The 15,216-nt window shown below is 38.7% G+C and overlaps 1 protein-coding gene across 7 annotated transcripts in view; it reads left to right on the top strand.

Annotated features, from left to right (window-relative positions):
* RB1CC1 (RB1 inducible coiled-coil 1) overlaps positions 1-15,216 on the top strand; it is a 77,398-nt gene that overhangs the window by 47,039 nt on the left and 15,143 nt on the right. For 4 of the 7 annotated variants that reach the window (XM_044424485.1, XM_044424486.1, XM_044424487.1 and 1 more), the window contains 4 exons: positions 8,075-8,228; positions 8,970-9,078; positions 9,185-9,425; positions 14,066-14,120. In XM_044424485.1, coding sequence (XP_044280420.1) covers positions 8,075-8,228; positions 8,970-9,078; positions 9,185-9,425; positions 14,066-14,120 — 559 coding nt within the window. The other 3 variants (XM_044424489.1, XR_006414139.1, XM_044424490.1) reach the window with 3 other exon arrangements.

Genomic DNA, 15,216 nt, shown 5'->3' on the forward strand with positions numbered 1-15,216 from the left:
CCTTTGAGGACAGTATGTTGCTTCATTGGAAAGGGCAATTTTTTAAATGGGGCAACATTCATTTTTAGCACACACTTTCTGTTTAGTCACTTATGACTGACTGAACCATGTAATTTGGTTAAAGGAATAGACTAGTTAGAAATTGTTTATGTGGTGTAGAGGTTTCTAAGTGCACAGTTCTAAAACAGTCAGATCTGAACAGTTTTCATTCTATAGGTATGGTTCCAAAGATTCTCTTTCTCTTACAAAAAGAGTCTTCTAATGCAATAGCAGGGGAGAACTATTTTTGACCTAGTGCTCAAGGCAGAGGCCTGTAGTTGGTAGGGTCACTGGCCAAAGTGGGTGGGGCCACTGACTGTCACCCCCACTCCCACATGCATGCACATATGCACGGAGCCTTTCCAGCACTATCTGGTGATCAGCTGGGAAGGGGGCATTTCCCCTGCCAAATGCAGGTCCTGGGAAAAGGAAAGAGTATATCTCTACTCTGCAACATTGGAAAGGGCTGGAGGTTTCCCACACCATAAAAAAAGAGAATATTTAGATTCAAATCATAATGCTTATAGATGATAACTCATAGCTCACATCACTATGGGAGCAGGCAGGCAGTGCAAGATGAAAGTGATAGGATGGTATACCATCCATATGACACAGCAGCCTACTTGCCTTTGGAGAGTATGACTTAAAACATTTTGGAATAGAGTGTTTCTAATCTTTAAGATCAATAATTGGCAGCAGAAATTGTTACTTAAGGTTTTCAGCTGTGCACAAAGAGCACTGCATATAGTGTATTTAATAAACTGCCTTTCTGATTTATTAAATTCAATTTTAAAGGAAAAACAGCATGGATAAATTTTAAAAATTAACTTCGTAGTGTATCAGGTGGGAGACAAGCATTACAGAAGAAATTGTCCTGAAAATACAAATGTCCAAGGATGTGAGAATCCTGAGTATCGTATATGTAAGATACAAAGGAAATGACAACTCTTAGAAAGAAGGGATCTCTATGGCATTGAATATCCAGCTTGGGAACATCATCCTGCATGGAAATTAGGAGAGTTGCAACACAGTTCTAAAACCTTTATACCTTTTATGATTAACAAGAAAATAATCATACCAACCCTAGATTTCTGTGAGAAAACCTAAAGAACTATCTCTGGAACAGATTTGGATTTTTTTTTTCTCATTGATGGGAATTTGAGCAGTCCACATGGGTTTGGTTCATCTGTAATAGGAAAGTATGGTTCCTTATTACAGGAATGTCACAGAGAGCCTGTGGCTTATATGCTCCACTGAGATTCAGTGGATGACTATTTAGGATTTGCATTATTGTTACAAGTTCTTTTGAATTCTGTTTCTTATTCAACTTTTATTATTAAGCTTTATCATTCTGTTGTGAGGGGCAGCCCAGTATGTAAACATTCCACACATTCTAGAGCAATAAAACTAAAGTCCTTTAATGCTAATTGTCTACAAGATTTACAGTTCTATAGATAAGTTCCCTAATAGCGGTCCTTGCTAAGCATATGTCAGTCCTATAATGGCTTCTCTTCCTGAGCCCACGTGGGATCATTCTCCCAAGTCACGCCTTTCTTCCCTCTCATGCTGTCTACTTTGTAGCTGTTCAAATCGGTGTAAAATATGTCTGTTCTGGGCTCTTGAAAAATCCAGGACACCTATTGTGTCTTCTGTTTCTGGCTCAGGGAGATCAGCATGGGGGGGGGGAGAGGCAGTTTGCTCTGCCTCCTTCTGAGTAGAACTTGCAGCTTCCTCTTTCTCATGACTCTCTGTCTCTGGTAAAGGTCCAGGTGTTTGCTCAACGTGCTGGGGCTCAGAGGAAGACGCAGTAGCTGGCTCAGCCATCCTTGCATTGGGTTGTGGGGTCGACTCTTGGGCACTGGGTGCCAAGTGCAAGGTCTCCTCATGAGTCACTGTTTCTGTTGGAGCTTCATGCATGACACATTGTTTCATTATATTTTTATTTTGTATAGCATCCTGAAAGCTTTAGTTATAAGATTTCTCACATGCTGAATAATTCCTGCCAACCGTAATACTTGATTGCTCTGCTGATGGAATATATTTGGCAAGATTATAGGAATTGAGGCAGCAGGGAGAGCAATTTTGGATAATTTCTCTTCTCCCTTGCATCCTATGACACACTATCCAAATTTGCTTTGCAGGTTCCCCTAACCCTTTCAAATAAACGTTTGGGCGCTTGAGGGATAGGGAATTGTTGAAAATTGCCCTCTCCTTACTCTGTCGGTGAACATCTGTCAGCAGAATAGACAGTATTGGATATAAGCAGTCGTATGTGGTCTGTTTTTACCATTCCACCTTGTATGTCCGTGTTAAGGGATCAGCTATTGAAACAGTCTCTAGTGCCATTGCTTTCAAGTTGTCTGATACTCTCAAACCCGCTCACCATGGGGTGCATCGAAGAGGGAGATTCAGAAAAAGTAATATTCCAACAATCTGACATGTATTTGGTTCTATAATTCTGAACTAGCTTAAGTCACTAATTTCTTCATGCTAAAAGGGTCAGGATTGTTTCTGTCCTTTTCTCCAAATGATATGCTATGTGTCTTTCTTGGTTAGTTTTGCATTAATATGGAACAATGTAGAGCTCTCTGTTCATGGTATAGAAAATATTTGCAGATATACTACAATTAATTCACTGTTTTAGTTGAGGAGTAAGAGTAAACATTCTACTATATTCTTACTAGCCCTCTTTTAGCATTATTCTTTGAAACTATCCACTCTCATATAATAGTTTATTTATTTATTTAAAATATTTATATGCCGTCCTGTCATGAAATGATAGTGAATTTATATATATTAAACATTTAATGACACTCATTATTTGAATACTTGGGCAGTGTATGCATGGGTGTGTGGTTTGTGTGTGCGCATGTAGGTGGTGAGGAATTCATTTCTCCTGCAGTTGTAGCTGACATACTTTGTGAATTCCCAGATAACTTTTTTATTGGCACTATAGAAATAATGAAAATAGACAATAAATGCCTGATGGGAACTCCTCATGAAACAGAGATCCCTTTACTAATATGCAGCAATAAATGGATATTTTAAAAAGAGAGAAAATGATTGTATGTAGTCCTACATACTTGCTGAACCAGTACAGTTACAACTTCAAGAACTCTTCTGCTAGCATTTGCATTAGATAAATTATATACATGAACAATTTAATCAGGTTTCTTATAATTCATTCATTCAATAGCAAAATGTTCTGGGTGGAATGGATAACATGATAAAATAATAATCATCATCAAAGGGAATATAATATATGTAAAGGCAGTGATTCCTGCGTTCTGCAGGCCAGTTTGAATCCAACATTTCCTGGGAAAGGGGGCATCCTTGTCTGGTGTGAAAAAGAAAAATGTGGGCACTAGGTGTTCTCCTTGGGGAGAACATTCCATAAACAAGGCACCACATCTGAGAAGGCCTTTTTTTCTGTAGCTACTTTCCTAATTTCATGGGGCTCCCAGAGGAATGCCTCTGAATATGACCTAAGGCTCCAGGCAAAGCTATCTGGGAGAAGAGGTTGCTTCAAATGCAGTGATCCTAAGCTGTTGGCCACTAATACTTTAAATTGTGTCTGGGTGTAGATTGTGGAATCCAGTGCGGCTGGTGAAGCTCTATTGTCACTTGACTGTATCAACCGATCCTGGTTTGTTCTATTCAATTAGCTCTATGCTGGATCAATTAAACAGTTTTCAAGTTAGCTTCATGTACAATACACTGTAATTTAAACAAGCAACTATTTAACCAAATAACAAACAGGTTTAATATTCTCAATCACCTTGTTTTGGGATTGGGAAGCTGAATCCAGAGATTGTCCTTCCCAAAAGCACTGACTAGTGAAAAAAATCACATGGTTGATCATACTGGGTTACAAGATGGGTGAAAACATTTTTACAAGTATGCACGTAACTCATTTCTCCTTGCAAGGATCCTGAATTGGGAAAGTTGTTTGCAGTGAATACAAATACAGGATGGATCCCATATTGTAGAGGCTTGTAGAAGAATTGCCGAGACTTCTGATAATCTCCCCTCACAATATCACAACCTGATTTTGAAATTCCTTTAAGAGGTGTTGTTTGAGCAAGACACATTAAAATTCTCTTGGCCTTTTGAGGAAAAGATTGCCATCAGTTGTAAAGCCACTAAAACTCCAGGAAATACAAAAGCTTTGACCTAGACCTAGTTCTAGACATCTGGAAATTGGGTTGTTTCTGGGCTAGGAACATTTAAAGCTACTCTTTGCCAAAACACATTATTGTTCCTTTTGGCTCAGTACTGAGTGCATTCGTTGGCAGCAACTCTGCAGGGTTTAAGATAGGAACCTTTCTCTGCTCTGTCTGGTGAGGCTAAGTCAGCCTTTCCCAACATGATGCTAGCTAGATGGTTTAGACTAAAGCTCCCCTTTTTCCCAAGCCTTGGCCAAACATGCTAGAACTGATAGTAGTTGTAATCCAAAACATCTGGAGTGTAAAATATTAGTTAAAGCTGAACTAAGGATAGAACCTGGATTCTTTTCGATAGAAAGCATGTGTTCCAGCCCAAAGGAAAATTCACAGGCTTCAATTGCCCCCTCCCTCCCATCATCCTCTATCTTAGCCTAATGCCCTTAGAGATTAGCTTTACATTGAACAGTTAAGCTAGCAACACCTTAGTGGCTTCTTCCATTTCTAGTTCAAACATTTTCTTCAATGGCTAATCTGCTTTAAAATTGATTGAAAGTAAAAAGGAGGAATATATATTTGTTGTTTCCTTTCAAAATAGAAAAAAGGGTTTGTATATAGGTTCATCATACTGATTTTGTATATTTCAGTTTTGGAGAGCAGACAACAAGAACATTTTTTATCAGCTAAAATGTATGAGAGTTAGCTTGTTTACATGTTCAAAATAGCCCACTGTGGTATGTACTGGGCAGTTTTTGCACATTTAATATCTGTCTGCAGCTTATCAAGTCATGTGAACCCAGGTGGCACAGGTGGTTTAACACATGGTCTGTTCTTGGGTTTTGTGAGTGTTGCTTAACTGTTGCATAGCCTCCACTGCCCAGACTTTCATAATATGATAAGACATGGCCATGTGCTCAATATTCAGAATGACTGCAGGCTTGTGCTGCAGCCCATCATGGCTTAAATAATCCATTTGGGTTTGTTCAAATCATGTAAACTGGCTGAATGTTAGGTGGGTGGAGTGGCAGGATTCAACTAAAGGTTCCTAAGTTAAATGTACAGCTGTCAATAGAATGTATTCTCCATTGTCTTTTGGAGTTTTGCGACATGTGATTTGTTGAGAAATTTAACTGTTTTCTGAAAAGTTCTGTAAAGATAGATTACAAAAAGAAGTTCTTTTTCTTGGGGGGGGTGGTTTATAACTTCTCATATAGTACAGTCTGTGGTTCTTTTTTATCTGAAATGTTACAGAAGAATCCTAGATTGCCAAAGGGGCTATCTTTGATCTTGTTATCAGTTGAGCTGATACTTTTTCAGTGGCAGCACCATGATTGTGGAATTCTTCCATGGAAAGTTTGATGGGCTTTTATGGGTGTCAGGCAAATGGCAAAAACTTTTTTATGGCATCAAGCTTTTGATGATTCTTAAATAGCTTGTTAATGCTTTTCTTTTTATGGTGTACTAAATTAATGTGCTTTATTAGTTTTATAACTTCACTATATTAAGGTGATTCATGATTGTAAATAGTTTTGGGAGGCCCTTTTGAGGACTCTCAGAAGGTGGTGTATAAATAAATGAAGACATCAGCTGAATTCTAGAGTTTCTGTCCCTAATGCTAAGTCTTATGGAGCCATCCCATCAACAGATAAGGTAACTGTGCAGGTGAACAGTTTAAAGACCCTGTTCTTTAAGTACATGAACAAGTACATACGAAGAGCCCTTTCAGTAAGTGAGGAGTTCTGAGAGACTTTGTTCTCTCTCTGTTTCACACCAACACTATGATAAAGAACATCTATAGCTTTTTTTGCCATAAATCTCTTGCATAATGCTGATTATCTACACCCATTACAGTCTTGTTTTTGACCTGCTTACAGAACTTGTCACCAATACATTGGGAGACGGGCAGGGGAGTGTAAGTTACTAATTCTATTCAATCTCTCATCTGCTTTTGATATTTTTGTCCATGGTTTACTTCAGGATCAGGTTCAGTTTTGAAGGCGATGCATTAACAGTGGTTTTAATCTTTCGTGTAGGGTCAGTTTCAGAGATTAAGTTGGGTGATTATTCCTCAGAACATTGACAACTGAGCTGTGGTTTACATCCAAATGTTGTTCAACACCTATATGAAACCACTGAACGTGGTGATTAGGGGCTTTGAAGCCTCGTACCATAAATATTCTATTTATACAGAGCTTGATCTTCCTATGACAACTGAATCAGGAGAGACTCTGCAAGTCCCAGATCACTGTCTGGACTCAGTAAACAAGACATGATTCTTGGTAAGATGGGTTGCACTGTGGATGAGTGGTTCCCAAATCCAGGAGATAGGCTCATTGTCAGTTCTAGATGTGGTTGCACTCTGTCTGATATATCACAATTGCTGAAGTCCCAATGGCTGAGGTGGCTGTCTTTTATCATCTCCAGTTGGTTCACCAGCTCTAGTCCTTCCTGGACAGCAATAACTTGGCCACAGTGATACAGGTGTTAGCAATATCAAGACTGGATTGCTGTTACCTATGCGAGGCTCCCCCTACTGTTGCTGTTCAAACCTTATCTAGTGCAGAATGCAGTATCTCAGCTGTTGTTAGGAGCTGCACTTTTTCAGTCTGAAACTCTATTGCAGGAGGAGTGGCAATGGCTTCATATTTGCTACCAAACCAGGTTTAATGTTTTAGTACTAGTATGCATAGGTGTGAACAACTTGAAAACAAGGTATCTGAGAAAGCCCCTCTGGTTACCAATCACTGAGGGCATTGCTGGACATTTTCCTGGTTGGTCCACCTGAACCCATGGGATGACTAGAGGCCACAAGGAGAGTAGTCTTCAGTATGGTGGCCTCATTTCTATGAAATTCCCTGCTTCTGAAGGCAGGCACCAACACTGCTGTTTTCAGTGCCTGCTGAAAGCTTTGTTCTGTGAAGCCTTTCTTACTGACTAGCAACAGTTTTAATATTACCATCTTTTTAAAATATTTTTCTTCTGTCTGTTTTACCTTTTTATTGTTTTCTTGCTCCTCCCAACCCCTACTCACATCCTCCAGCAGCTCCAACACATATTCCAGGTACCTTTTTGGAAGACCTTTTTGCCCTGATCCCTATATCAGTGACCTTTCTGCAGTTAGTCTTTGTAATTGCTACCTTCCAAGGGAAACTTCCCCTCCACTCCCATATCAGATTGCCAAATTGAATTAATTTTCCAATTTATTTTCCTTATGAATTTAAGAATTCATTCACCAGGATGTTTTTTCTGGGATATTTTGCTGTTGTGGAATAGGGCAATACCAGCGCAGTATACTGATATCCCTGTCTTATCAATGTGCTAGTCAATTTCATTCTCCATTTTGGAGCTTACCTTTTTGCAAGTTGCTTCACTTTACATTGAAGTAAGTCCTCCTGCTTCTTGCCTGCTACTTTTGGATCTCCCTTCTCCTTCCTGCTTGTTTTCTTCCTCCACTGCTGGCTGTCACAACTTGACATTCATGATTTTTTTAGGGTTATGGGATGGAATGTTTTGAAAAGGGCTGAGGAAAGATAATGTTAGCATGAGTGAGATTGCAAAGAATGGAAGGTTTTTTTGCCAGTCTAGCCAGGTGGCTCTATATTACAGTGTTGACTTCGAAATATGTAAAAGCTTATATTTTCTCCTTTTTTAAAGCATCTCCCATACTTCATATGCAGGACTTCCCAAACATAAATGCCTCTTGATGTAGAATTAATAGGCTACAATTGGCTGCAAATGTTAGCCAGAAACTTAACTTTCCTTGCTCTATATATCCACTGGGTAATATGATATTGAGGTTTGAGAGTTTGCCTTTTTAGGTTTGTTTGAATTGGTCTGTTTGATTAGATTTTACGTATGTCTCCTTTCTCAAGTTTGGTTGAATCATCTGCATCAAGTTTGGTTGCAGAACTTCAAGAGAAACTCCAGGAAGAAAAGGTGAAGTTTTTGGAACAGCTTGAAGAACATGAGAAAAGAAAAAATGAGGAAATGCAAAACATCCGAACATCACTCACTGCAGAACAGCAGGTAGAATTGGCTGTTCCATGATTTCAGGTTATAGATACACTTGTTCAGGAGTGGTTTAAAGCAGCTAGGAGCATCTTTGTTTTGCTATCTTGTTCAGCAGGTAATCATTCCTCAATTTTCTGCTATTAGCAATCCCTGTTCCTTTCAGTACACCTTTCAAACAGTTTCCATATAGTCTCCATTATGTTATTAGAGGATGTATTGCTAGTGGGATGTGGTAGAGAGGCAAGGAAACAAAGGAATAGTCGATTAAAAACAAAAACTATATGTAGGCAAACTCAGGGGTGATGGGGAGGTTAATTCAAATTCTGGTGGTCCCAAAGCAAGTCTAGCAGATTAAACAGGTTCACATCCAGCCTTTCTGATGTGACAAGTATTAGCATCTGACTGATTTCTGCAATTGGGTATTTGCCAGACATAGAAAGATATGTGACATAAGAACCATATTTGTCTTACTGATTTAAGTTTAAGGGAGAGGTTCAATGGATTCTCACAAGGTACAAGTTACCAGTAATATGGCAGAGCGATATTAGATACATTTCAGGTTTATACTTCTAAGGATGCATCCTTTGTATGTTTAGATGGGGGGAAAACTGTTTTGAGATATTGAGGACTGTGGGATTTTTTAATGTCTCAGCTTGCATAGGATTGTGTCCTATTGGGAAATGGAAAGAAAATAGTATTTATGGACTTTTCCTGTGTGGTTTATTACCTAAAATAATGCTAATTCTCTCTTATTAGACTACCTTTAACACTGTTCTAACAAGAGAAAAAATGAAAAAAGAAAACATAATAAATGATCTTAGTGACAAATTAAAAATGATACAACAGCAGCAAGAAAGGGACAAAGGTAAGTGTGAATTCTAAGCAATTTGTAATTTGGATTCAAATAATTATGCGTTGTATTGCACTGTCTTGGAATATTAATTATTAGTAACTGCCTGCCTCTTGTTCAGATCTGATTGAAACCCTTTCTGAAGACCGAGCTCGCTTACTTGAAGAGAAGAAGAAACTTGAAGAAGAAGTTAATAAGCTGAGAAGTAGTAATTTTGTTGCAACAACGTATTTACCTCCTCCTTCAGAATCTTCTGGTGCTTGTGCAGCTGATTTTACAGCCGAAACTGACCAGTTGACTTCAGATACAACAGAGGAAGGAAGAATGGATTCCACAATGGAAACTAGTATGATGGCTGTAAAGTAAGTAGAGAGGTTTTGCACTGGAATAAATAAATAAGTGGAAGAGAGTTTCTTTTAAAGAACATTCACATTTGTCTATGACTTCTTTTTGAACAGTTGTTTGTATTGTATGTATTTTTATTTTTATCTATTTTTCAATTTATATCCTGCTCAAGGCAGCTTACATCTCCTCCTCCATCTTATCCCCACAACAACAACCCTGTGAGGTAGGTTGAGCTGAGAGTCTGTGACTGGCCCAAAGTCACCCAGTTGGCTCCATGGCTGAGCAGGGACTAGAACCCAGATCGTCTGAGTCCCAGTCCCATGCTCTTAACCACTACACCACACTGGCTCTCATATATTTATGTCATGTAATATCTGCTTGATAGTTGTGTTCCTAGGCAGCTCAGAATTCCCATCCCTTGAATAAGATCTGATTATTTAAAAGAAAATACACAGTGACAGCATGATTCGATATCTGTAGGCAGAGTTTAGACAGTAATAAGATTTTTTGGATGCTCAGCTCTGCCGTCAGAAACTTGCTTCATCTGAGGCAAGTTTTCTCTCACAGTTGATGTGGAAAGAACCACACTGGCTATGGATCCAAAGTCATAAGAACAATGTAAGGGGCAGAGTTTGGCAGGTAAGATGGAGGGTGGGGAACAGGGGAGAAAGGGGACAAGCTCTGCCTGCAGTATCCTGGCAGCATCTTACATTCCTTCTATCCACTTTGAAACCAAACACTTTAAGAGTCAAAATTTGCAGTCTAAGTGCTTTGTATCTCACTAGTGCAAAGGCAACCTCCACCTCCTTTCACCATGCATAGGATAGCCATAATTTTCCAAGTTTTCAGTCTCTTTGAATGCCTTCTAGTATATTTACATTTGAAATGTAAATCAGAACCCAAACCTGTGTTTTAGTCTTCATATTTGGCTATAACTCTATTCAAACAATGAACTCTTAGTAATTCATTTTTTGTTTATTTTTGGCTGTGCTATGTATCAGTTATGAATCTAAGATAACCAATGCTGTATCCAGCCAGTGGTCCACCTGGTCCAGGAATCTGTTTACTCAGTGGTAAACTAACCATCCAGGATGGGTACAAGACTTCCTCCTGCCCAAACTCCTCAGCAACTAGTGTATGTAAGCATGCTGCCTCTGATAATGGGAGATAGAATGTAGCCAACAGTGCTAGTAGCCACTAATAGCCTCCCCCCGCCCCACATGAATCTGTTCAGTCCCTTTTTGAAGCCATCCAGCTTGCTAATCATCCCCACTTCCCATGGCAATAAATTCCATAGTTTAACTATATGCTGTATGAAGTAGTCCTTTCTTTAATTGTTCCTAAACCTCCCACCAATCAATTCATGGGATGACTCTGGGTTTGAGTGTTATGGAAGAGAGAGAAAAATGCCTCCCTCTCCACACCATGCATTGTTTTAAACACTTCTATCACGTCTCCCCTTACTGGCCTTTTTTCTAAGCTAAAGAATCCCAGTTGTTGTAACCATTCCTCATAGGGGAGGTACTCCACCCTCTGTTTTAGTTGTTCTTCTCTGCACTTTCTCCAACTTAATGTGAACAGGCCCAGAGTTACGAATGTCCAGGTTACAAACAACCTATAAAATGTCATCACCAAAAAGAGAGAGAGGGAGAGAGAGGGAGGGGAAGCAGAAGGGGACAGAGGGAGGGCCTCCAAACCATCACCATAGAGAGAGAGGAATCAAAAGCAGGGAGGGAGGTTTCCAAAGCATGCCTTTCCTGCCCTGCCCACCTGGAGAGGGAAATCTCTCCTGTATTTCCTTGCTGCAAAGAGGAAGCACTGGTGAGATTTTGGAGGTTTTATTGAGGGGAGGAATAGAGATATTTTTCCACTTTCACAGGGGTCCTGTGCCCCTAACGCCCACAGATGTGGAGGGCCAATTATATGTGATCTGATTTACATACAAAGTTGACTTAAAGACAAATTTACGTTTTCTCAGGATTGGAACTCATTTGTAACCCAGGAACTGCTTGTAATATCTTTCTTTCAGGTGCAATGACCAGAACTGTACACAATATTCTATACAGGGTCACACCAAAGATTTGTATAAAAGGAATACTATCTTGGTAGTTTTATTTTCAATTCCATTCCTAATTATTTCTTACCTGGAGTTTGTCTTTCCCACAACAACTGTACACTGGGTCCACATTTTCATTAATCTTTCTGCCAACACCCCAAAATCCCTTTCTTAATCAGTCACTGTTAGCTAAGATTGCATCAACCTGTTCTTGAATTTGGGATCCCCCCCACACACATACGCATGCACACATGAATTACTTTATACTTACTTGCTTACACGGAACCACAAATGCTATTTTGATACTCATTCTCTTAGCTTTAAAGAAAGCTTTGGATCCTCATAGTCCCTTTGACTTTAGCAACCCTAAATACTAGGGCACTTTACTGTTTACTCCGCATTTCATTTCATTTTATCTCATTTATTTATTTGTTATTCAAGTTATATGCCACGCCACTAGGCAAGGCTCTGTGGGTGGCTTACACCATGTTAAAATCCAAGCAAGATAGAACAATAAAAAATACAATATTCACAACCACAAAAGACCAATAATGATACAATTTGTGAATATTTATGGATAAGTTGAACAGCATTGTCTCAGTACAGAATCCTGTGAGACTTCACTGTTTCCATTCCTTAATTGGAAGGAATTGCCATTTATTTCCACACTCTCTGGTTCATTAACTGGTTAAAGAACAGAGCAGATAAAGAGCACTTTCTCTTCTCCCACCCCCACACTTATTCCATGAATACAGAGTTTGCTCTGGAGCCTTTGGTGAAGGATATTGGCAAAAAAGCCGCCCCGAGGCTTTTTGCGAATGGGGCAGCATAAAAATGTTCTAAATAAAATAAATAAGTAAGTAAGTAAGTAAGTAAGTAAGTAAGTAAGTAAGTAAGTAAGTAAAAGCCTTTTGGAAATCCAAAAGTAAAAAATGGCTACTACATCACCCCGTCCTCTTGTTTACTGACTCTCTCAATGAACTTTAATAGGTTACTGAGACAGGACTTATCTTTGAAGAAGCCAGTTTGATTCTTTTTCAGCAGAGCTTGTCCTTCTGTGTATATATTGATTCTGCCTTTCAACTAGTCTATCCAGAACAGGAGTAACTAGCCTGTATTTCTCCAAATACCCCCCACATCTCTCTTTAAAAATTGGTAGTACAACAGGTTTGTACAACTTGCAGCATTCACCAAACAACATAGCTGAGCATAGTGACCCTCCTGATGTTTTGGCATGCAGCTTTCATCAGCTCTAGACAGCATAGCCAGGAATGAGGGGTGACAGGAGTTCTAGGTCAGATATCATGCCCATTCCTGTTGTAGGGCATCAGAACATTTCCATTAGCAAATAACACTGTTTTCCAGAAATTTTCAATTTAAAATTTTCTGAACAACCCATATTGCTGGACACCTTCCCCCACCCCCCAAGCATACACACAGGTCCTCTTTAAAGTAAGCATGCTTAACTGTATTTGAGATAGTGGTGCTACCCTGTATCATTATTCAGATTTAATCCACCTGAAGTCAGCAGGATTTGTAACTGATGTACTTGGTTTCTTCTTAGTCCATGAGTTTCTGTTTTTATTGTACACTCTCTTGCATCCAGAGACTTCCCTGTATAAGTAGCAAGAACCATTGTTTTCCCTGAAATATGAGGTAGTAGACTTATGTGCGTACAATTGTTTACACAGCTACTGTGGGTATACCAATTTTTGTAGTTCTTTAGTGACTTTTCTAAGTGAAACGATTGTAAGAACTGAGCACTGAAATTGTATGTATATGTGCTGTTTGTCAGGCATTAAATCATTCACACTTTGTAGGCCAGCATGCGCAGCTACTGTTTCACTATCTATGCAAAACTTAATATATGTGCAACAAAAACTACTGTTCAAGCCTCAACTAGTGCTAAACTTGAGCTATTTGTTTTATCTCATTTAATTACCTGTCAAAGACATACTGTCCAGTTGACTTGTCACTGGCTTAATATTTAGCTTTTGCAGTGATGCAGAATTAACTTAAGTGGGTAAACGAGGCCTGTATGAAATAAACCTAAGTCTTGATACATTATAACAATCTGGGGATAACATTTCCCATATAATCAACAACCTCCACAATGGAACAGCATAGTACCATATTGCAAACATACTGTCTTCTAGAAAATTTCAGAGCATAGTAACATGATATATATTAGCACATGGGGATATTTTCACACACCTACTTTATCACATGAAAACTAAAAGGAAAAAGCATCTTGTATGGACTCTTCACTTCAAAAATAGTTGCTAAATTTCCTTTGATATTCTTAGCACACTATTCTGATCAGGTGGTTGAATGAACATCAGTGAATATCATGTATGTTCTCAGAGTCATTATGATGCATAAATATACGCAGATGTAGCATTTATTTTGTAATTCATTTCTTAGCAGTGAGAAATAGCTTACCAGTTATATTGCAATAAATGAATGTCAAAATGAATACAATATTATTGACAGTTATTTTAAATTGATATGTTCATTTCTTAAAATAATTGATCTCAGCCAGAAGAGGTTAGTAAAGTTGCTCTACTTGCTAACCGTTTCTGGGTTTTGGTTTGTTTTTAGTGAAAATGTTCAGATGTTGTCTGAAGAAAAACAGAGGATATTGTTGTTAGAAAAAGTGAGTAAACTGCTTTCCGATATCAATCTACTTGAAAATAGTTAATCTATCCTGAAGACACTTTACATGTATAAATGTATTATTGTATGTTTACTGAATTAATTAGCCACATGGAAAGCCAACCTTGCTCTAAAGATTTAGCAGGGAAGAAAATGCCTGGGGGGGGGGTATCCCCCCCTTTTCTGGAGCAATTTAGTGTATGTCCATACTAGCTGGGTACTAAAGTCCAGTACATCTGGAAGACATCAGGTTGATGATGGGTGTTTTGGAAGAAAATAGGACCCATTTTGACCAATTTACTCAAAGGTAAAGGGAGTTTTACTCTCCGAGTCTGCATAGTTTCTGATAAATATTGCTGCCAGCCACTTCAGAGAAGGGGCTTTGAATGTGTTCTAAAGCTGTCACTTTAATTGACCCCAGGATTAATCCCTTGCATTGCCACTTTAAAAAAAATCAGCAAATGAAAAAGGCTTTTGTTTTAGGTCATAGAAAGCTACTGCTAGTGTGACAATATTATGTGTGTTAATTTGCATTGACTTGTTGAAAGTGTAGCTGGTTTTTAAACAGCTTATGCACATTTCATCTGGCTAGCCATGTGACAATAAGGTAGAGAATATTCCACACTGCTCTGCAAAAAAATTAGTGCTTGTGGATGAATTGTCTGCTGCAGAGTTGACAACTTGTTTTGACCTACAACTCCCAGTTCCATTTGTAGGTCCAAATGTCTTCACCTACAACTCCTAGTTCCAGCAGCCTTAGCCCTCATTGTAAGAGGTGAAGGGAATTTTAACCCAGAGTTATAGCAAGCCACAGTGCATGGATGACTGTTTTAGAATTCCTCCAAAACTTTCATGCATAGGTGTCATAAAGGGGACCTAGTTGTCAAGGGCAAAATGGAATAGCATCACCAAAGTTTATATGTCTTGCTAAAGACTTCTGAGGATTTATGTGAGGTTTTATGTCATCTATTAGCCTTTTTGGCTGTTCTACCCATTAGGGGGAGAAAAAAATGGTAACTTCCCTTAATTAGAATTAGGTTTCCATGTTATAGAGCTGTTTTTAAGAAAAATAAATCAGTCATTTCAGAATACCACAT

The sequence above is a fragment of the Varanus komodoensis genome, unplaced genomic scaffold (genome assembly GCF_004798865.1).
Source record: "Varanus komodoensis strain SLA01 unplaced genomic scaffold, ASM479886v1 scaffold14_1, whole genome shotgun sequence".
In the NCBI taxonomy this organism is placed as follows: domain Eukaryota; kingdom Metazoa; phylum Chordata; class Lepidosauria; order Squamata; family Varanidae; genus Varanus; species Varanus komodoensis.